We start from the raw sequence: 23480 nt of genomic DNA, 5'->3' as shown, positions 1-23480 counted from the left end.
AAAAAAAAAAACCCAAAACCATAATGCGCATGCAAATGGGTTATTTCTCTTCATAAACTTTAGGCTTGTTTGTAGAAGAACAGTACAATGATATATTAAAAATAAATTAACATATTCAATAAATTACAATTACCCAAACATTTGATTGTGAATATGAAGCACTGTCACATTTTCTCTTTAAACATCTAAAATGAGTTCAGCTCTTCTAAAGTTTTTCTTACAGATAATTAAAAAAAAATAAAAAATAGTTGCAAGAGTAAAGTTTACCAAACACAATGCCACTAATACTTCCACTGCAAACATTTTAATACGTGTGACAGGAATGTCAATCATGAAACTGCATTGTACTGTCTGCAGCCAAAGTGACCATTACAAGCGTCACATGTGTTGCACTCCTTGCAGCACAGTTGTAATTTACTCAAAGTACCTCGAATAGAATAAACCAATCTGAAACTTCATATTTAAAGGCAGGTGCAAAATGAATCAACAGTTCGATCAGTGAGCCAGGAGAGGGTGTTGGTAATCTTTTATAAATGAGTAGCAATGTGCTGGAGTTGCTCAAATACTTCCAGTGGCCTCCTGAAGCTCCTCTCTGAAGGCGTTTAGTTCCACTATTGTGTCATTGAGCACGGCTGCAACTTCTTTTAGTCTAGCTACCATCTCCTTCTTGCAGCTTTTCTTCAGCTCCCTGGAGTCCTTGGTGAAGAACTTATCCATGCCTTCAAAGAGTCCTTGCACTGCGGCCACCGCTCCGTCAGTCATTTCCGTCGCTCGCATCACGGGGGAGTCGACCAAGCTTATTATTTGGACGGCCCTGCGGATCTCCCAGTCCTCTGAGTAATGCTGGGTTCCAGACCTGAGAAACGGATGGCCTCGCAGTTTGTACAAGCCCTCATTGACAAAGTGGAGGATTTTGTTGATGTCCAGCAGGTGAGTCTCATACTCTTGCAGCACTATCTCAACCTAAAGAGAGTCAGAAAAGAAAAAGGCAGGTTCAAGCATGAGATGAGACGTGATATTCAGTTTTAACTTTTACAAAAAAGTTGCATTAAATCCTCAAATGAAAAGTAAAAACACTGCTCTGAGAAGTTTCCAAGTAATCTACAGCACTGCGCTTTATAAAACTGCAGCTTACCTTCTTCTGGTCCTGCATGTTGTTAACATTGTCCGAGATGGCTGCAGAGGCCGAAGTTATTCCTCCAGCTGTCGCCACACCCACACCTATAGCTGTAATTACCAGAGAGGCGCCAAAAGTGAAGGGTGCCAGAGCTAAACCAGCAATAGCTGTCACACCGCCCACAGCTGTGGTGGTGCCACCAGTGATGCCAGCAATCTTGGCTTTCTGGTGGAACTCGTTGATGTCGTCAGCAATGGCGTGGAGCTTGATGATGTCCTGCCAAAGGACCTCGGCTCGCTCTGTGAAGACCTTGTTGAATACACGCAGGCCTCGATGAACCTTGTCTGCCAATATGGTGAACGACCTGGGAAGTAATCGAGAGCCAAAGCAGAGAATTGGAAGCAGCGAGTTAAAATCGGGTTCTTGATAAAATAACATCTGGGATCGCATCAGCTTGTCTGCTGACCTGGCCTGAAGAGGCCAATTTTCCTGGCTTCCAGTTTAGCCAGAATGTAAGTGAACCAATATCATAGATTTGACAGGCAATGCTATTTTTTCCAGGCATAATTTTGCACCACCAAAATGATTCACAACACATGGCATGTAATGTGACCTTAAAATCAAAATGACATCAATGGGATCAAAATGTCAGGGAACAGAGCAGAAGGCAGCCAACAGGGCAAAGAAGCACTTTTATAAGAAAGCTTCATTAAGAGAGTTCAGTCTATTATAAAGAATAAAGGTGGCCAATACCTGATAATTAACTTTCAATCACATTACAAACTAGTTCACCTTATCTACTGTATTTCCACACGTTTTTGAACATTAAAAAAAACAAAAACAAAACAAACAAACACAAAGAAAAAAAAAACAAAAACCACAATAAGCACTGCACCCATTTGCCTATAAAAAAATATTTTAAAAAGGAGGGGTTAGTACTTATTTACTGAATGACAGATTACCACAACATTAACTTCTGGTATCAAGCTGCAAATTACTGCACGTACTTTGATTCATCTTTCATGACTATCTCCTCATCGTCTGATGCCACCTCGTCCCATTCTGTAATGCAAAACAAGCAAGAGGTGTTATTTAAGCTTTGAAGATATGTCAAAGTGTTAGCTTCCTTTATTTCAATGTGAACAAGTCTGATTGTGACTCACGCTCCACTGTGTTCCACCACTCCATCAAACTATCAGTGTCCTGTGAAAATGAAGTGTGACGGTTTACTTGAAAGATCAGTAAACAAGCCTGTTTAAAATAGAGTATCTGCAGTGTTTTTAAAAAAGGACCGGAAAAAACCCCAAAGACTGACCCCATCCTCATCTTCATTCTCATTATCTGCCAAAGCCTGCTCATCCATCTGAGCAGCCCGCCACTCTGCCTAAATTGGAAAGGAGGGGTGGACGTGACCAAAAACAAACCAGTGATTGAGTCAACAAGTCTCTGCAGCACACATTCATACATGACTTATCAAAACAAGCTGAGCCCTTGCACATATCAAGTTGTAGTTGGTGTGTCAGACTATGCAACTAAACCAGTCTGGCCGCATGTCAAAGGAATGTGGTTCAGAGAGAAACAGAACGAAGGCAGCAGTGGGGAACAAGACATTTCATTGTCAAAAAGCAGCCGACGACTGAGAAACGAAAGTTTGCCATGTATAAATAACGACAAAATGTTCTTAAGGAAAGAAAATCACTCAGAACAGTTTGTTTGATCCTGTTTTAGGCTTTGGTTCTGTCACAGCAACACACTTCATTTACTAAATCAGGTTTAGAACAGAGTTATTAGTGTAAAATAGTAAAACTGGTAACAACGCTGTACCCAGCACTGATATGTGTTCCAAGTTTATCATGACAGCATTGTTAATTTAAAGATTATTTAAAGGTAAAATTCTCCATGAAGATGATTCGATGGAAAATGTTTTAACTGAGCATGAAGTTGTTATCAAACTCAAAGCCAAGTCAAGAATGTGTATCACATTCCAGAATAACCTGAGAGGAAGTAAATGCTTCTTATTAGGACATCAATACTGGTGTGATTAGATAAGGATTATGGACAGACTATTCATTGCTGTATAAGTCAAAGTACTTTTGTAACATTTAGGTTTTTTTCATGTTAAAAGTTGTGAACTCACCCTAGCAGCCTCTGATAGGTAGTCACCAGCTCCTGGTGGATCTTCACTCTCTGCATGTGTGGCTTTGTTCTATGAAACAGACAGAGTAATGATGCGGTCTTGTACCTGAAGACCAGACAGCAATAAGAAAAACTCCTGCAAAGTTTAGCAAACCTTATGTTTCAGTTTTTTGGGGACTTTTTTGGGCGACTTTTGAAGTTTTGAGGCCTTTTTCTGTTGGCAGGGGAGAAAAAAAAAACCAGGTATTTTTCAGTCATATATTACATGATGGCAAAAGAAAGCAGTAGAAGTAAATCAAAGTGAAATGAGTACCGGTTTGTAGAAGTCCACTTCATCCTGTTTATCTTCATCATACATCTCTCCAGGACTCGTGAAATCTCTGTCTGTCGTGTAGTCCTCAGCAAACACATTCTGCAGAAGCAGGAAGTAAATAAATGAAACCCAAAGCTCAATAAGTGTTAGCAATAGTGTGTTATGCTAATGATTGTAAGATAAACATACACTTGATGCATGCTGGGGTGTGTGGTAGCTGAGTCCGATTAGTTCACTCTGTCCATTGGCTGTCTTAGCTTTTCGTGGCACAGGAAGGGGAGGTTTAGGTTTTGCTTTTTTCTAGCAGGGAAAAAACATTTATTTGTCACGGTGACGGCACAAAGATGTATTTAACAGCACGAATAGATCAGAATCAACTTACAAGTCACTCGGCAAAAAAAAAAGAAAAAAAAAAATGGAAATACCTTGTTTCAAAGATTTTAATGGTAATGTTACAAAACACAAATTTGAGAAATTTAAAAAAAAAACAAAACAAAAAAACAAAACAAACAAAACCTAAAATACCGGTTTGCAGTCCTCCATTTCATTTAGCTCTTCACTTTCTAGCTCCTCTGCACACCAGCTGGTCTTTATCAGATTAAGAAAAGAAGAAACTTTATGAAAATCAGAAATCAAAAACTCATTACTCACCATCCTGAATCCAGATAGTATTACTCAGAGCAAAAATATTATAATAAAATTCCTGAATATTCAATCTGTTATGAATTCACCCTTAAAGCTGTAACTAAATCCTGCTGAGGACAAATTATTCACAAACCATACAAAAAGCTACTAAAGGCGATACAAAGCCGTATTTTTCCCCTTCAGAGGAAACCAATAACTTGAGTTTGCATAATCCAATAATCTTTTTAAACTTTCGAGGACACAATCATCTGTAAAGTATGAAATGAACGACGGCCAATCAAAACAAAGCAAACTTGTCCTATTAAGATTTAAGGTGGGTTCATTGAGTCACATTTAACTCATGCATTCAATAACACTAGTACATGCTCATGGCGCAGTATTATTTGGTCTGTGATTTTAGTCCATTGTCAGGTGGTTGCTAGGCAACAACACGTGTCATAGGAGGCATCGTCCTAATTTTGTGGCTATAAACAACATCTTAGCATTGTGAAATAATATCATACAATGCTATAAAGAATACGGGTTAAGCCCGTTGGTAGGTAGGTGGTTGCTTGGCAACATGAAGACATAATGTGATAAGATAATGGTCACATTATAGATAATTTTCAAGGAGCCAAAATATGTGTCAAATTTTATTGCGCAACTCTTAATTGCAGGCAAACAGATTCTATGTATTATCGTAAGATAGAAGAAAATATTTCCCCTTTCATTGGTACAACTCCTGGTAAGCTTGCAGTTTGAATTTCCCATCCATGTGATAATTTCATTTATCAGTTCTGATGTTAATGTCACAATATGACAATATTGGTGGGCAGAGTGATTACAAGGCTTCATTACATCAAATACCATTTCAAACTACAAGGTTTCTAAATAGCAATTAATATGGGATGTAATCAATAATAGTAATTCATTACAAAAACTAAACATATTATAAATAATGACAATTAGGTTAGTTAAGAATACATCTTTTTGATGTACCTATTTACTTATTTTCATTCGACTATAAAAAGTGCTTAAAAACAAAACCATGCTAACATCTGTTGCTTCGCCCTTTATAAAGGGTGAGCAAACTGGTTATAAACAGGACACCGAGTTATAGAAGACAGGTTTATGCAAGCCAAATCTGACTGTTACCTTCTTATCAGGTGTGTAGCCATGTGCACCAAAAGCTCCGTCATGTGATTTCTCCTACATGGAAAAACAACAGTTTCAAGAATGTGATATGCCTTCATACCACAAATACCACATTTGAGCAACTTCGCATGCAACATCCAAACTACAGGAGTCCTAGTTTACACACTCCTACCTTTGAGCCTTTATGAGGTGTATAACCATGAGCTCCCTTTGAATCATTTGTCTGAAGAGAAAATTATTTAAAACATTTTTGCATTTTTTAAACAGTTTTTTGCAAATTACATGATTTTTACTTACAAAGCAGTAAAAGCTGAAATTTAAATAGTGCTCTGTGTGTGTAATACCTTAACTGGAGCAATGACGAATCCTCTGCGTGGCACAAACTTTACTTTCAATAACTTTTTGGTTTTCTGGAGAGAGAAAAGACCATATTTCTTAAAATGCACGGCAGTCTGCAGACTCTGTTATTTATCATAAGCATAACAAAAGCAAAAAAAAAATTTCAGAGCATCAACCTCTCCGTGAGTTTCCCCTTCTTCCCCCTCTTCACCACTACTTTGCTCCAAAGCTGCCCCCTGTAAAATGCACATTATCCATTGTTAATGCAAATATCAGGCCCCAATCACATGGCAGCAACTCAAAGCATTTACACAAAGATTGGGGGAAAATAATGTATCCATACCAACTACTCATTCACACAACCTACCTTTGATGCATAAGGTGAATGTCCATTCAAGTCCTTTTCCTCCAGCACAGGGGAATTGGCAGATGGTCTCCTAAACAGGTGACCAACCTTTGGCTTCACACTTTTCTTCTGGTAATAAAAACATATTGTTAATGAACAAAGTTATGAATTCTAATGAAATGTTAGAAGAGGGAGGAACATAATCTATACTTTGTAGTCCATCTCCTTGTTATCTTCAAACTCTCCTGCAGACATTTGCAGCTCTGAAAACTGTTCCTATAAAAACAAAAACAAAAAAAAAAAACGACACATATTAGTGTGCTCGCTAGGAATCTAATAATGACCAACTTTATGGTGAAGCGAAACGTCATGCCCAGGTTTTATTAATATTTATTACTTTAACTATAAAACTTTAAGGAAATTCTAAACTATTGGGAGTGTAGTGGCTTACAGATTCGCCTAGCATTTGAAAGGCACAGATCACCCGAGACACAGGAATGTTTCCCACTTGAACCATTTCTCAAAGCATTGATCATTTTATTTGTTCTTCCAAGAATAATGTTTTCCCATTTTTTCCCCAGTTTTATCCTTTAATATTGCACAACCACAGAGAATTTGGACAATCTAGTGTTACCTTGGACGCTTTACTCGTGAGGGGCAGCGTGTTGCTCTTCCCATTATTTATGACATCGGGAGATTTGCTCTAAAAAGTGAGAATCCTTGGCATTAAAATGACAAACAGTCACACAGAAAGAAGCAGGGAAACGGTTTTTGGTAGCGTACCTTTGACCCTCTCCTGGACAAGTGGGACATTCTGAATGCCTTGTTCTTTTTCTATAAGAAATACTGGAGGTGAAGCTACATGCAAGACATAGGATGTAAAACAGCCGGGAATGTGTAACAATGAATAAAATGAGATCGATGATACCTTGCTCTTGCTGTGACTCCCATCTTCACTACTTCCTCCATCAGAATCGGCCATTGCCTAAAGAAAATATTTGACTTTTAGCTACTTTTTGGTTTAAAATAACGATTAAAAATAAATAAATAAATAAAAGCTAGTCAAATAACGAACGTGTCTGACCTTCAGCGACTCCCTTCGCAGTCTCAGTGTTCCTGACTAGGGGAAAAAATATCACGTTTAGTAGCTTGAATGTTTTTAAGCATAATTTTGATTAGACATGAGTTCATGATGTTCTCCAAGGTCAATTTTAAGAAATGTGTTCTTACAGGTTTGAAGTTTGGGTCTAGCTGAGGACTGTCATCAGGCCAGTCTTCCACACACCTTTCCTGTTTTAAGATGTTAATAAAACGGATCTTTATATTGCCAGCTGCCCACCCTCTTGTAATAATTCATGTTATAATATGTGTTTGTGCAACAACAGCATAAGAGCTTATGTGACGCAGTGGTGGTGCCATTTAGTTTTAGTATGCATATCCACCCTAAACAGAGTACATTCCTGCACCCAGTGAGGTTTGGCTTCCATTTCAGATGGTCTCTCTTTACCATCAGGTCAATATACAGCATCAGTTCATCATTCGATAATAACATTTTCCAATAGACAAACTGCCTTGAATGGGATTGATTGGTAGTCATAAAGGTAAAATTTGGCTTCACTGGTCTTGTATCTTTATATGGAATGCATATTAAGCCAACTGACATTATCCAGTAGTAAAAGTGTCTTAATGTTCATTCCATCCAACATTTCCATAGGATCTCATAAACGGTGTCGCCTCGGTCTTTCTGTAGAAAGTCCTCATCTTTATCGCAATCTCTGGAAAATTTGTGATCAAAGTCTCATATTTGATTAATGAAACTTACCTGCCCAATAAACAGGATGTCTTCAAAGACAACATAGTTCTCAGGCTCCACTGGTTTCATTTCCTGCACAATTATAATAAATTAATATTTATAAAAATAATATATCCTATTCAGAGCATCATAAAAACAAACTACTGTTTTAATCTCTTCTTATGTGCAAACCAATTAGCCACATAAATTTGAAATTTGAACCCCATGGCGTACCGGAGTTTTTTGTTTACGGCGAGTAATCGGTTTTAGATTTTTGAAGGATGGTTTGGGAGAGACCTTCGGTACGCTTGGTTCAGGTTCACTCTAAACACAGCAGCGAGGAGACAAAGAAGGCAGTTAAAAGCAAAGTAAATCCAGCATATTTGTCAGCTCAACAAGAGGAAACTTAGTTTTTAGCCTACAGGGGATTCCAACTGTGGTGCCATTTCTGGTTTTAGTGGCTTTTCTGGCTGTGGTGGCCGTTCTGGCCTTCGATGTCGAGTTCGAGGAAGCGGCTTCGGCGGACGTTTAAAAGACTGCATCTGCGAAATTGATTATAAAAGAAACTATCAGGCGCATGTCGTACAAATCAGAGTTAAACTTTGCTGCTGATATACAACCTACTGCACAAAGGGAACTTCATCACAGCACACTTGAATGTACAGATAATGAATGATGGTTGTTACATACGTTGCTCATTCTACTTGGAGTTTGGCTGGGCGAGTCAGAGAGATCCCCGGCCTGAATGATGGGGGTCGGCTGAAGAATGTCATGCTTGGTTCCCCGAGGAGTTGTCAAGGTAATCTCTTGTGGCTTTTGGAAAGGCTTTGGTGGAACTGGTGGTGGAGCTTTTGATTTTTTAAATACATGTGAAGATGATGCGTCTGGCACATCCAATTTCAATTCTGAAGGACTGTTAAGAGAAGAGTATGAGGAATCTGAGGCAATATTTTTGGAGGCCCTTCTCTGTGATGGAAGTCGCTGAAAAATGTCTGGGGTCCCACTAGAAACATCCTGGAAAGGGTCATATTTTGTAAAGGGAGTGGAACCAAATGGGTCACCCAAACTGGAGACATCTTGGAATAAATCCTTTGTGATCGGGCTTGCGAATGGATCAACTGAATTAGTCGATGAAGTGGAAAACACACTCAAGTTTTCTTTAAAAGACAAGCCAACAAGTTCCTTCTCTTTAGTATCTTGTTTGTCTTTCTTTGTTGAATCTGCCTGAAATAAATCAGTTTCTTTGGTTGGGGCTGTGTAAAATGGCTGTGGTGACTGAAACAGATCATCCGCCTTCTCAGTGGCAGTATAAAATGGATTTGCCACAGTAGATTTTGGAGTCTGGAACAAATCATCCTCCTTATTTAAAGGAGATGTGAATGGGTCTACAAATGTACTGGCAGCTTTATCAAAAGGGTCCGCCTTCTTAGCCCATGCAGTTTCGAACAAATCTTCCTTTTTATCAGCCTGGAAAAGATCGTCCTCTTCGCCTTTAAAGAGGTCAGAGCTTCTGGGCGGAAAACTCTTAGAGAGGTTCTGCCCCTGAGCCGGAGTTGCTTTAAATAAGTTTGGAGAGTTCAGGGTCACGTCATGAAAACCATTAACAGTTGCATTATGACTTGGTGCTGATCTGTGGAAGAGGTCTTGGTCATTGTTGTCATTTTGGCTTTTGAACAGGTTGTTCTTGGGTTCAGGAAACATGCCTCCATTTTCCTCAGTCCTATTTTCAGAGGGAAGATCGCTCTGAAAGTCAGGTGGAGACACAAAAAGGGAATCACAGTCGACGCTTTCCGAAGTTTTCTTTTTTTGGTCCTCTGTTATGTCACCTTTGTTTTCCTGATAGTGGGGCACAAGATTATTCTTTAAAAAACAAAAAACTAAAACAAAAACGTGATGTTGTCATCTGGGTTTAAAAGCATGACATCAGCGTAATATACATACCAAGTAATATGCATAGAAAGGGTTCATCCTGGAAGAACTCCCATTGACTCCATTAGTCTTTTAAAAGGAGAGAAAAGGAAGTGATTTTAGTCATGTCATGCAAAAACATCTCAGAGCTTAACAGGAAATGTTCCTCAAACAATTACACAGATTGTTTCATGGTGGCAGGGTAGTATTTATGCCAAGTTTAACTTTAGTTGCTTCAGTATCGCCCACAATTGATCTTTTCTTAATATTTCAATGGCCACACACCAGAATAGTTCCTCTCGCAAAGTCATTTGGAAAGCATCGCTAAGAAATGCTTCTTTTACTGACAGTCTAAGATTAAACGCTACAACATGCTGACAAGGCACTTTATTAATAGAAAAGTCCAGTCAGACAAGATCTCTTGACAACAGCGTGATTAGACAAAGGGTGCAGCTTTAACCTGTGACACAGACAGAAGAGGAGGACTTCTAAAAACACAAAGATGAGTTTGAATTAACACAATCTCACAAACTCACCTGTGGTTCAGCGTTGTCAGTCACATCTGACCACTCACCACCCTGTGGGCAAAAAGTCACTGACACTAAAAAGAGATTTCTAGAGTGAAGTGTTTACATAATGACATTATCAGGACGTATCATGTGTTTGTTGCCTGAAATGCTAATCAGTAAATACACTTTTCCAGGCATGTGACATGCACTCCCACACCTGTCCATTAAACATTAACTCTTATTTTGGTGCCGTTTAAACCATAACTCACAAGTATGACAGAGGCACATCCAAAAATTTTACACAACCTGCAGTTCTGTGTAAGTGAAAAACTGCTTTCTACCCTCTGTGGTTTTTTGCCATTCATTAGTCAGAATTTCAGGTTGTTACAAATTGTAACTTTCTCATTTAAACTTTGGAGAAAATAACCAAAAAAAAAAAACCAAAAAAAAAAAAAAACCCACACACCAAACTTTAGTTGTTACGTCAAAATTTTTAGACAACCTGAAATTCTGACACCCCCCTCGCTTCTTCCTCCAAAGAAAGTATGGATTGTAGATAGAAAGCAAGAGCATGCATTTGTGTGTCTGCTCACCTTGTACCGATTATGGAAAGGACTCTGGGGAACTCTTTTCAGCATATTCTGCAGTTCCGCAATACTCTGTAAAGATAACATGCATGGATTATGGTCCGCTTTTCTTTGTTGTGAGCCAGCGAGTACAATACCAGTGAGTTTGGTATCAATGGAATATTTTCAGATTGCAGTTAAAATGATGATGATTATCTAAACAAAATAGCTACATGTAACTTTCTGAGACTTAAGGATGTATTCCTGCAGAAGGTTCTTTTTTTTTTTTTTCTTCGTAGTTCCTGTATTTTGTGGCTTCTTAGCAGCTTTTTTTTTTTTCTAGTCTGTTGTTTGATGTCATGAAGTTACGCAACATCTACTTTAAAATGAAATCCGGTAAGCCTACTCCTCCTGTAGAATCTTGTGTTTAGAAATTAAATGAATCAATGTATGTACTTTACTGTAAATTCCTAAGTTAATTTGTAAATTTTTGTAGTAAACTGTAAATTGTAAATATTGTAAAACTTTTCTTCTGTCATTTAATGGTCGGGCATTGTACAGCTACAAGCATTTCACCCCCGTGTCATACTGTGTATGGTTGTGTGTGTGTGTGACAAATAAAATTTGAATTTGATTTGAATTTGTATGTTTGTGATTGAGAAGAGTCCAACAGCAGTGATCGCACAAAATTAGCTTTGCTGTGGAAAAGGCACGCATGACAGGAGGCATCTTGATATTCTGGGTATGTCAATCTAGTTCGTTTGCCTGAACAAAAACAGCACAACATGCCAGCAGCAGTACAGGGAAACTGGCGATGACACATGAAACCATGAAGAGAGAGTGCTTACCAGTCTGAGGACATAATGTGAAAACTGTAATATCTTTTGAGTGGTTCATTGAGTAGTGCACTTTTAAGTACTCACACGTCGTCTCTCTCCAGATGCAGCTTCTGATGTTGTCGCCTCTCCGTGTTCGTCCCCTCCCTCGATATTTTCCTACAATATTCAAACAAATCAAAGTAACTGATTACCAACAATGAAGCTGCAGTTTCTGACAATGGAAAGTTTTAAACCTCCTCAAAGCGTCAGCCTGCACATTCTAATTAGCTTGCAACAGTCTCACACTGATTACTCGCTATTTACTTGAAATTCTTTAATACTCACAGCCGCATCTTCCCTCATGATGAGCAAAACTGGTTAATTTTTTTGATGTTGAAGGTGAACCGGTATGTGTTTCCCCACCTGTGTGAGTTATCCTTTACACACTGTTACATTTAAACGCAGCAGCTCCTCTGGACCTACTGGAGTGGCGTTTATAATTAGCTCTGAGTCTCACTCACCTGTGACAGGTCGGCCGGTCTGAGGATTTTCAAAATAAGAGGGTTTTCTGCACATGCGATTCTTGTTCCGTCCACTTGAAGCCCAAATAACACCAAAATTCACGGCTTAAGAGTGCCTTAGACCTCTACACATTATATTTTAATGCTTTAATTTTGTCACGGCCATTTAAAAAGTCAAGAATGCAATACTAATAATAATAATAATAATAATAATAATAATAATAATAATAACGATAATAACAATTTGATAGCACCTGTTTAATTTCCCTTTGTTATTGTCCTTTGATCGCTTTTTCATGTCAAGGTTGAGCAACCACAGCTAAAAATTATGCTTCTGAATTTGTTTAAATTAAGAGCCGTTTTTTCACAATTATTTTGAAGGTAAATTTCTGGTCTCTTACCTGTTCGGCCGGCTTGTCGTAGCTGCTTTTTTTCTTGATGTTTTTTTAGCTGCAGTGCGAACCGACCGGTTATCCTCTCCCAGCTTAACCAGGCGGACGTGACGGTGTATTGTTATTTATGACACCTACTTTGAAAACAACAAAGCTCTCTAATGTGTAACAAATGGCATGAAAGCAGACGCAGAATGACTGAATAACAATTTATTGTTCAGATTTGGAAATGCATAACAGGAAATACATCATATCTTCTTCTTCAGTTGAACTGTTATATAAGTAGTGAACCCATATGAACAAAAGCCATCCTCATGTCCAGAGCCCCTTGTTACTCCAGGGCTTTGGTCATGTCAAAGAATAGCAGTATGTGGCCAGTCAGGGAGATTATTAAGATTTGCCTCCTTTGCTGACTGAAGACACTGGATTCTTAGTTTAACAATGCCAGAAGCTCTATAGAAGATCTGTATAATCTGATTGTGAGAAATGGTCTTATTTGTATGGGAAAACTGTAAAATACAGCATAACAAAGTGTATGTGCGATTGTAAAATGTGCTGACACCTGCTTGCCTCTGCAAAACCTTCAAACAGGAAGTTCAGCTGAAATGACTCATTAGACCAAGCTCGCAGACAGCTCAAAAGCTCATCAGCTTTTCAATCTTCTCCCACGCCCACTCTAAATACAGACTGGAAACTAACAGCTTCACCGACACACATGCATGTCAACACACAGCATATTCAAATGTAACTCTTTATTTTCTAATACATAATCTTTATAGGATCTTTTAAGTTTTGTGTGCTGTTTCTCACACAAATGTTACTCTTCCTCCATCCCAAAGACAATGCTGTGTAGTGTTGTCCAGCACATTCATTAAAAGACACAACATGAGCAGTGATGGTTCTGGTTGGCTCGTGCTACTGTCCTTTTTTGTTTGTATGCCTGTATCATTTATTCAGTTCATTGTAAACAAACAGTAAAATGCCACCAGAAGTTTCTCTATACATGAGTAAACTTCCTAAAATAATACGGAGACTTTATAAACAACACAATTATTCATAATAATTAACACGTGGCTTATTATGTTTAATCAAAAGCTACAAAGAAATGCTTGTATCAGTTAACCATAGGATCAACTATTTTTGGCCCAATACCAATAAATTAAATACTTGTAAAGAATGAAAGGAAAACCATTGACACACATCATGCAATTCTTTCCACAGACAAACAAAGAAACTTGGCAAAACATGGCATGACTTTATCCAAGCTGGAATTACCTGTATTTTATGGCTATCATGTCCTGCCCTGCAGAGCAGTAAGTCCAAGAAGTGTTAAACTGAAAGTCTGAGAACTGATTTCTCCAACTTTGATAGACCATCTAAAGTAAATACTGTTCAAAAGGTAGTCATACTGTTGTTATTTACATCTAAAAATGATATCTTTAAGCATGCTAGAAAAGCATATTTTCACCAGCTGTTACACTCCTCTGCACCAGTCATTTCAGCCAGCCTGCTATGCCATAGCCTGCTGTCTGAACTGGCTGGTGCCACCAAGGCAAAGACTAGTGAGCTCCCTGAAAAGCCTGCCTCAGGTATGCTTTCATCCACACCTGACTAGGTGTGGCCAATTAGCACCAGCTCAACACATTGAGGAGATAAAAGCATACCTGAGGCCAGGTATGAACTCTATTCATGTGTTTTTGCGCGCCCTGTGAAGTATGCAATGCCTGACTGCCACTATTGAAATTGCTCGAATGTCAAATGCTCACTCTGTGGTTACTGCCTTTTCCCCTCTGTTTAGTCTGCTAATAATAATTGCTACTGTGCTCTGCCAGTCTACGACAGACAAATTGATTTAGGCTTAACACTTGCTACAGAGAAACTGTTACAGTGTCAAAGAAATGAAAGAAAAACCATAAAACCAATGATTCGTATCGTGCCATTCGTTCTACAAACAATCAAGCCTTCCAAGAAGTGACCTGACTTTAGCCAAACAGGCAGGCTGTTTATAGTCACCATGTCTTGCCCTACAGAGCAATAAGTTCCAGAAGTGTTAAGTAGAAAAGTCTGAGGCTGAATATCTAACTCTTATTTATTATTATAGAACTCTTATATGTCCAACCATATCTAAAATATCATGGACATATTAAAAATGCATCTGAAGGGTTCAACTCTGACGATGTTAATTATGCATTTTTGCTGTGAACATTCTTCACAGTCCACTTTCGGGACAGTTAAAGAGGTTCTGAAGATTAAATATTTCACAAGCGAGAGGCATGTCAGACACACATACAGGGAAAAGCCCAAAATAGTACGTGCAGAAAAAGATCATTGCCCATGAGTGTTTGACCCCTAAGGGAACCCATGTTTCTGTTATGCTATAGGAGCATGTTCATATTTATAATTGATTGATTGTAATAGTTATAGGGATTTAGATCTGATTCAATGTTTAATCATATTCAATTAAAAATGCTTGCATCAGTTAATCAGAGCATAAAGTGTTTTAGACTTGATAGTTTGCTATCAAGAAAATCCATGATTGTCAAAGGGATGAAAAAAACCTACACATGTTAAAATAACATGTATTTTACACACATGTGTAACACATATGATGAAATTCATTCTGCAGACGAAGGTGATATGTAACAGTTTTCCAGCCGACAATCGTCAGCCCATTAAATTACGATAGGTGATATAGTCACTCAGGTGACTTTTTGATGGGCGGAGCAATGTAATCATGCACGACTGATTTGCTCGTTTAGAATTTATAAGTTTGGTTTGGAGGGAATATTTTACCTTCTTCTCTTGTTTCTTTCAGTATTATTAAAGCTACTTTTTGGATTATAACTCAACTGTAATCGTAATCAATTTTAAATCAATCGCTGCATTTTGCGCACTCTGACGAGGAAGAGGGTGCTGTCAAAACAGTGCTATTACTTTTTATGTTGACTGCTTCTCTTAGCTTCAACCAACATTATTAGCTTACTCATGGACAAATAAATCGCTCTTAATAAATAAATCGATAGTTTATATATTCATCCAATCGCCCAACCTTACTTACTGCAGACAAACAAGTTTGCCAAAGATGTGGCATGACTCTTTCCAAACAGGCAACGCCTGCGGTGTCTAGTTAAAGTTACAATGCCCTGACCTGAAGGGCACCAAGTCTAGAAAGGATGAAGCAGATAAATAAAGCAAATAAATAAAATGATTATGAAAGCTTTATTCCCTTTTTAAAAACCGCATATGAGAGAGAGAGAGAGAGAGGGAGAGAGAGAGAGAGAGAGAGAGAAAGAGAGAGAGAGATGTGATTTGAAAGTATTGTTTTCAAATGCAGATAAAAGTTTTGCTGTGGCAAAAATATAGACTTTACATATAGACTTTTTTTTAGATGAGTTTTTAAGTAGCAAATAAAATACATTTTTTGGTTCCTCAAGATCTGCTTCTTTGTATTTGAAGGACACAGTTTGAAGGTAAATAAATTACACTAAATGCATCATAAAGGTGGGAATTGCAGGAAATTCCCTTGTAGGCAGGTGAAAGAGAAAGTAAAACAAACTAAATAAAGACCTGGTATGACACACAAGAGGCTGCAGTTGATCTGAGGAGTTGACAAGCACAAGTCGACTGTGTTCTCATCTCGTTAACAGGCGAGTATCAGACGTAAAATACAAAAAACGTAAAACTGCTAAATTTGTTGCAGGTTTTAGTTTTTGATTGTCACTTCACAATATGCAATGTTGAGAATGACTGCAGCTCTTTTCATTTCAGAGAGATAACCTCAACCTTTTAAGTTCTTTTCTGACCAGATTTTTCTACTTCTTTTCCGAAAATGGATAATGATGAGGAGCTTCTCCTCAAGAAGCTGGACAGTCTGGTTACAAACATTAAGTGGGGCCCAAAGGAAGTCAGTGACTTGTTCAAAGCTCTTCTGAAACGATATGAAAAATCAACCAATGACAAATTAACAAATCTAGTGTCATGGATGATAAAAATGTTGCATTGCATAGAGATTCATTATATTTCTCCACGTTGGAAATACAATGGTGAAAAGTCAAAGGAACTTGAAAAGAAAGACGGACATAATGGTAAAAAGACACTTCTGGATCTTGTCCAAGATGAAAGTATAACAGATGAAACCTTAAAGAAGTTTTTGGCTGAAGACAAAGAGAAGACCCTGGATGAAATACTTGATGAAATCCGCCAAGAAAATTTGAACCAGGTTGATGGACTTCTAGAAGACGTCAAAGACATTGTATCAACATTTGATAATAAGGATCGCAATGATGATTCTGTGAGGAGGGAATTGAAAAACACCTTGCAGAAGCTCTGTTGGGCAGTGGAAAAAACGTTTAAATATAAGCCACGACTGACACAGATGGTGAGCTGGTGTCTCATGGCTCTTTCAAAAACAGGGCGGTTAATTCAGGTTGGGACTGGGGAGGGTAAGTCCTGTATAGTGGCCATGTTTGCTGCTTTCAGAGCTCTGAGAGGTGAAAAAGTAGACATCATGTCAAGTTCATCAGTTCTTGCAGAAAGAGATTTTGGGGAATGGCAAAGATTTTATAAACTTCTGAAGATCAGCGTAGACTGCAACACAAACAAATTAAATGAAGAATTAAAAAAGTGCTATGAGTGTAAAGTTGTTTATGGCACTGCTGAACAGTTTGCTGGTGACTGGCTTAGACACCACTTTCACAGGGAGGACATACTTGGGCAGAGAACATTTCAGTGTGCAATAGTGGATGAAGTGGATTCACTGATGTTGGACAAGGGGCATCATATGGTCTATTTAAGCAGCGACATGCCTGCTTTGCAGCATCTCAACCCGCTCCTGGCTTTCATATGGAACACTGTTAACCAGTACGGTAAGATTGATACAAAAACAGTTGTAGGGCCAAAACACCTGTGTTGTCAGGTTGCGCTTGAAAGCATAAAGGGTGAAGATGATGGTTTTATTACTTTTCAGATAGCTGAAGACACAGGCATACTGACGAACGGCTCAGTCGAGAACTTAAGAAAGAGTCAAGGCTCCTTAACTCAAATAAGTGTCAACAGTAGTGTTACTGTTAAGGAGCTGGCTGAGTTCTTTAACAGAGTAGAACAGAGATTCCCATCCTGCCACTTTGCTCTGTACTGCATAAACAGCAGTGGCACAATAGAGGAACTTAACAAAGAGGCAGAAGGTGAAGATGGAGAAGCACAAAGAGTGTCACTGCTTTTATCCAGTGGCGGCCTCTGTCAGTACATGTACTCTGATGAAAGCACTGCACTGAGAGCTGCAGAAGAAGAAGTAAGAAGTGTACTGCGCTTTACTCCATGTGAACTGAGCCTAGCTGAAATCATCTGCTATGTCCCAGGATTCTTTTCAGATCTGGTCAAATCGAAATTAAATGTTTGGATTAAAAATGCATTCTATGCACAAACCATGACAAAGGATCATGAATATGTCATAGAGAAACATGGGATAGTGCCTGTAGACTACAGCTGCACAGGTGTTGTTGAAAACTGCATGAAATGGAGTGATGGACTACAACAGTTTCTTGAAATGAAGCACGAGTCAAAGCTGAGTGACATGACAGCCATAACAAACTACATGTCCAATGTTGGCTTGCTTCAGAAGTATGGCAATCAGATCTATGGGATGTCTGGGACTCTTGGCAAACAAGTGGAAACTAAGACTCTGCAGAAAATCTATGATGGTATCAAAACCTGTCAGATCCCTTCATTCAAACGCAGGAAGCTGTTTGAGGTTGAAGGCGTGGTCGTGAGCAGTGAAGAAGAATGGGTTGAAAAAATTTGTCATGCTGTCATTGCACAAACAACGTGCACATCATACAGGGATCCAAGAGCTGCGCTGGTCATCTGTGAGACCATCAATCGCGCAAACATTATCCACCAAGCTCTAGGTGATAAAGTCAAAGAGAAAAGTCTTTATATAAACAACAACATGGACAATAGTTCAATCTTTTCCAAGGAGCTTAAAGCAGGAGAAGTTATAATTGCAACAAACCTCGCAGGTCGTGGGACTGACCTTCAGATTACTGAAGAAGTAAAGAGAGCTGGAGGTTTGTTTGTTGTGCAGACCTTCCTCCCTGAGAACGCTCGTGTGGAGGCGCAGGCTTTTGGTCGCAGTGCCAGACAAGGAGCTCCAGGATCTGCTCAGCTCATCATCTCTTCTAGTCATCTGTCAGATCCAGTTCAAATGCTGCTTTTAACAAGGAACCTTTTTTCTTTAATGGATAATTTACTGAATTTAACTAAACTTAACCAACATCTTTTTGTGAAACAGATTAAGATGTATCAAAAAAGCCCCAATAATAAACGATTTGAAGACATGTCTTCAATACTGGAACTAATTTTGACTCTAAAGTCAGAGCCAGAAATAAACTTGGCTAAAGATGGCCGAGAGAGCTCAGTGGCTCACAAACTATCAAGCTACTTGGAGTCTGACATCCCAAACATAAAGAAGAAGGAGGAGCTCTTCAATCAGTATCTGGATGAACTTGATGATTTGTACAAAAGCAGCAACAACAAGCCAGCAGCTTCAGATTTGTCTGCTCTGAATGAGTTTTGGGGCATGTGGCTACTCACAAGCTTCAATGCCAAAGACTCTACTGAGGAATTGAAAGGCAGACTAAAGCAAGACCTGGACGCAGCCAGGCTAAAACTCAGGCAAAGAGAATCACCCTCTTCTAATCTTTACCACTACATTGGCTTTGGTAATGACTTACGCGAAAAGGGGAACTTTGCAGAGAGCATCGACATGTACACTAAAGCCACAGAGCAAGACCCCTGCTGGGGGGCTATTGCATATTACAACCGAGCTTTTACAACTCTGAAGCAGCAAAACAGGGCTCAGAGTTGAGACTGCATCAGTCAAGCTTTGGATGATTTGAAAAATGCACTCAAGTCTGTTCAGCTTTACTGTGACCAAATTCAGGTCACTTATAGAGTCTCCAAACAGCACACTGAGAACCACAGCAGTGATTCACTCAGCAGAATTCACAAACACTTCACAGCCAGATACAGTGTGTTAAGTTTTTTTAAAGAAAACATTACAGAGGCCATAAAGAAGGTGGAGAGGAGCAGAGACACGGGTGGGAATGTAAAAGTGGAAGAGAGTCTAATCTACTTTATGGTTCCACTGGGGTATCTCCTGCCCTCATTTAACCTTTCACTGGAAACACTCCGTGTAACCCACTCTAGAAACCCTCTGGCGCGGCAACAACTCATCAGTGACCCCTCCTTTGATATTCTAAATGAACTTAGGTGTCTTGAATCTTTGGGCCTGAATTGTATCTATACTTTAGACACAAGTTTCTCGCTGGGAGGCTTTTTCTCAAAAATAGGAAGGGCACTAAAAACAAAGAAAAGTTCTGATTAGAAGACAGGTATTCCAACGCATGAGCAAAACAATATGAATATGAGCAAACAAGAGCTATTTTAAAGAAACTGAAAGCCACATCCTTTCAAGACTAAGAAAAATACAAATTTAAATCTCTTAACTAGTAAAAGCAGGTGTCCCTTCCATTATTTGTTTTCAGTTTACACGAGCAAAAAGTTACCTACGATTTTCTTTTACTTGCATTTATTTATATTTTTAAAGTACTGATTAAAACACTAATGTCATGAATTCTATTTAGCAGTTTTTATGACTATGAATATCAATATCATATGTAATATATGCATTGCTTTGTTTGCACTATTTGAGTCTGAGCCTGTAACGTGTTGTATAAAATTACTGACGTATTGGTATCTGAATCAGTATGGAGGATGGATATGTTTAAAATATAATGACTGTAAATTTGTATAATTGAAACATTTAACTTAGCTAGTTATTAGTCCTCTAGGACCTTTGTCTTTGACTGCTACCCAAACACTCCCCTTATATCTCAAGGAAGCTGAAAAAGGTGGCTGGAAACAGGGAGGTCTTTGCTTCTTTGCTTAGGCGGCTTACTCCCATGACTTGAACTCAAGGAAAGAAACTGGATGGATGGATGAAATGTTTATCTTAATTTAACCTTTTTTTTATTACTAAAGAAAAGATGTCATATGGTTTATAACGTTCTAAGATTTGGTTTTGTTTCGGGGGGGTTTTGCTTTATGGACCATAAGGTTATGTTACTTAATACTTTATGCTGTTGTTAAATTGAGTTATTTGGCATCCAGTTACCAGCATTTGTTGACTGCTGAGACATATGTTTTGACCAAGTTTAAAGAGATCATAGTGACATTAACACATTTAGTTCCTTTAAGTGTTGAGATCCTACCTGATGAATTCAATTATCACCATAGAAATATGTAAATAAAGTTCAGCAGTAAGTGAGACAGTTTGTGGAGTTGCATTTATTATTTTCATGCATTTAGCTTCATCCAAGGCACCAAGGCATTCAGATGTATGTGTCTTTTGTTTTTTGAATGTATAACACTTTTAAATGTGTTTTTATCTTACAAGTAGTAATTTATGCACAACTTTGAAGCACTATAAAATAATGCAGTTTTTCTCTATTACTTAGTCAATCTGAATTTGTTCAACAAAACACTTATATAACCACGCAGAGTGTGGTGCTCAGTGACTATTTACTATACTTCAAATTATCTAACAGTACACTGTATTCACAACTTTCTAGAAATATTACTATAAAATTTTGCATCACAATTCGCATGTCCTGGTAGTGTATACTTACACTTTTTCTTTTGTGTCCTCCTGTTTAGAGCCAGAGTAATGATCTCCCTGTTCAGGAGATCATTTCAGCATTAGAGGCAAAAGCATAAAGGCTGAACAGGGATAATCATGACATTGATAATCATTTCATTGCTGCCACTTTCTGGTGTAACGTCATACTGAAGCTTGCAGACACTGGACATTATAATCAAGTAATGTTATGATCATTTTAAAAAATATATATATATTTTATATCTATTTGGGGGTGGCTATGGCTCAGGTGGTAGAGCGGGTCACCTACTCACCGGAAGGTTGGTGGTTCGATCCCAGGCTCCTCCAGTCTACATGCCAAATGTCCTTGGGCAAGATACTAACCCCATGTTTGCCTACTGGTGGTCAGAGGGCCTGGTGGCGCCTGTGTCCGGCAGCCTCGCCTCTGTCAGTGCGCCCCAGGGTGGCTGTGGCTACAATGTAGCTTACCATCACCGGTGTGTGAATGACTGAATGTGTAAAGCGCTTTGGGGCCCTTAGGGATTAGTAAAGTGCTATACAAATACAGGCCATTTATCATTTAAAGATTTCAGAATGTATTAGTTTAGAAATGAGTGTTATTGACAGATGGGAAAAAAGCTAGTATTAATTAGAATTATCAGCTACAAAATGTGAAATTCTTTACCTTCCCCTCTCATCTATGCAGGTGTTTGGGTACTTTCAACATCTTTATGCTTTTTTGTAAGAACAGGTGTAAAACGCTTCTAAATGTAGGAAACAATGGAAATGTAAATTGCAGGATTGCAGAAGTAATTTTTGGACACATTTTTGAGGCACTGTAGAGACATGCACTCTTTTTATTTATTACTTAGAGATACTTTGATTTAGTGTAACAAAACAAATATCAGCCCACATGATAGTCAATGACTACTTATCTGATATACTTAAAATTCCACTGTATTCACATCCGTTTAGAAACAACACTATGAAATTGTTCAACAGCAAAGATTTTATATTTCTTCTTTTATCTGTGGCTGTTTAGAGCTTAGTAGTTTTATCTATTAATCACATTTTAATTGCAGCGCTACATCCAGAAGCACGAGACACTTCATTGCTGCCACTGTCTGGTGAAATGTAGTAGTGAAGCTTACCTGCACTGGACTCAGTAAAGCAGTATCATAGATTTTTATTTGCAGGTAAGTAAAAGAGCTGATACTGGTTAAAAATTCTAATGTGTAGTTTTTGGACTCAAAAGTAAAAGAATGTACAATCTACTTCAAAACTTTTCATAAAGGGAAAATAAACCTCAGAAATGAGATCTATTAAAATGTACATGTTTAAATGCTAATATTCTATTATGCTAAAGCTTTGAGCTCAAAATAAATTTTAGCATGTACCAGCCTATTTATCCATTTATGTGAAAATTGCAATGTGTTTGTAGAGAAAATTGTGTGGAACAGAACCTAATATTAAATTATCTTTCCAAATGTTAGTAGGCAGTAACAATAAGAAAAGTGAAAAGACAGCTAGCTTAAAATGTACTATGGACTACTACTATATGCTAGCAAGTTGGTCCTTTGATGGCACTACTCTGCTTACCATGTGAACCCACCAGTTCCAGGTGAACAACTATTGACGTTCCATAGGGATGCACCGATACCAATACTGGTATCGGGTACCGGGGCCGATACTGTAAAATGTGTGTGTACTCATACTCGTAAAAGTTAACCGATACCATGAACCGATACTAACTTATTTCATTAATGAGAGGGTGGCTTGCCATTTTTGTTGTAGTTTTTTAGATTGGCCACTAGGGGGACATCCCACGCTAAACAGGCACAGGGTTAGACGAGTCAGACTGGCAGCTCCAGATAAAAAAAGAGAAACTGGAGGCTGCTGTAGCTAGGCTAAACAAAATGTCAGCAGTGTGGACCGGAACAGCCAACTTTAACTCAGGTTTTGAAAAAGGGATGAAAAATGTCAAGAGAAAATCCACGGGCAGTTAAAATAACAGAGGCTCTGACTCATTTTATTGCTCTGGATGACCAGCCAATGCCAGTCGTGGAAAACATAGGATTCTTCTCAGCACACTCGAGCTGCGATATGAAATTCCCAGCCACCCACACATCAGGGAGATAATGGTGCCAAAACTTTCTGAAGAGGTAAAGACAAGCAGTGTGTGCGCGATGTCAGTCCTTGGTTTAACGGCACAGTGGACTGATGATCCACGGGCAGATGGGGAGTTCGTTCGTCAATGCCAAATACTTTCGTTATTTTGTTTGTTTGTT

General features: G+C 38.5%; 2 protein-coding genes across 3 annotated transcripts; both read right to left on the bottom strand.

Annotated features, from left to right (window-relative positions):
- Window positions 1–57: 57 nt before the first annotated feature.
- On the bottom strand, window positions 58–9238 carry LOC102198403 (muscle M-line assembly protein unc-89-like). 2 transcript variants are annotated; one of them, XM_013915499.1, is made up of 25 exons: window positions 8513–9238; window positions 8245–8364; window positions 8057–8146; window positions 7853–7915; window positions 7261–7320; window positions 7115–7150; window positions 6959–7015; window positions 6814–6864; window positions 6665–6733; window positions 6241–6306; window positions 6052–6159; window positions 5861–5920; window positions 5690–5755; window positions 5518–5568; window positions 5346–5399; window positions 4092–4154; window positions 3756–3866; window positions 3567–3665; window positions 3408–3467; window positions 3255–3323; window positions 2433–2501; window positions 2281–2320; window positions 2125–2179; window positions 1136–1481; window positions 58–963 (listed from the first exon to the last, which is right to left on the bottom strand). In XM_013915499.1, the coding sequence occupies exons 1-25, from the start codon at window positions 8519–8521 to the stop codon at window positions 559–561; spliced, it is 2277 nt and encodes a 758-aa protein (XP_013770953.1). In that variant the 5' UTR covers window positions 8522–9238; the 3' UTR covers window positions 58–558. The 2 variants fall into 2 exon arrangements, with proteins under 2 accessions (XP_013770953.1, XP_013770954.1); XM_013915500.1 differs by having other exon boundaries at window positions 6052–6156.
- Window positions 8722–12077, bottom strand: LOC106456498 (uncharacterized). Its single transcript, XM_013915490.1, has 7 exons — window positions 11969–12077; window positions 11729–11800; window positions 10833–10898; window positions 10267–10308; window positions 9764–9820; window positions 9220–9658; window positions 8722–8735 (listed from the first exon to the last, which is right to left on the bottom strand). Exons 1-7 carry the CDS (start codon window positions 11984–11986, stop codon window positions 8722–8724), a joined length of 708 nt encoding a protein of 235 aa, XP_013770944.1. The 5' UTR covers window positions 11987–12077.
- Between the last annotated feature and the right edge of the window lie 11403 nt (window positions 12078–23480).

This window comes from Pundamilia nyererei, unplaced genomic scaffold (genome assembly GCF_000239375.1).
Source record: "Pundamilia nyererei isolate P.nyererei 1_Seehausen unplaced genomic scaffold, PunNye1.0 scaffold00312, whole genome shotgun sequence".
Taxonomy (NCBI): domain Eukaryota; kingdom Metazoa; phylum Chordata; class Actinopteri; order Cichliformes; family Cichlidae; genus Pundamilia; species Pundamilia nyererei.
This window is presented reverse-complemented; position numbering and strand designations above follow the sequence as displayed.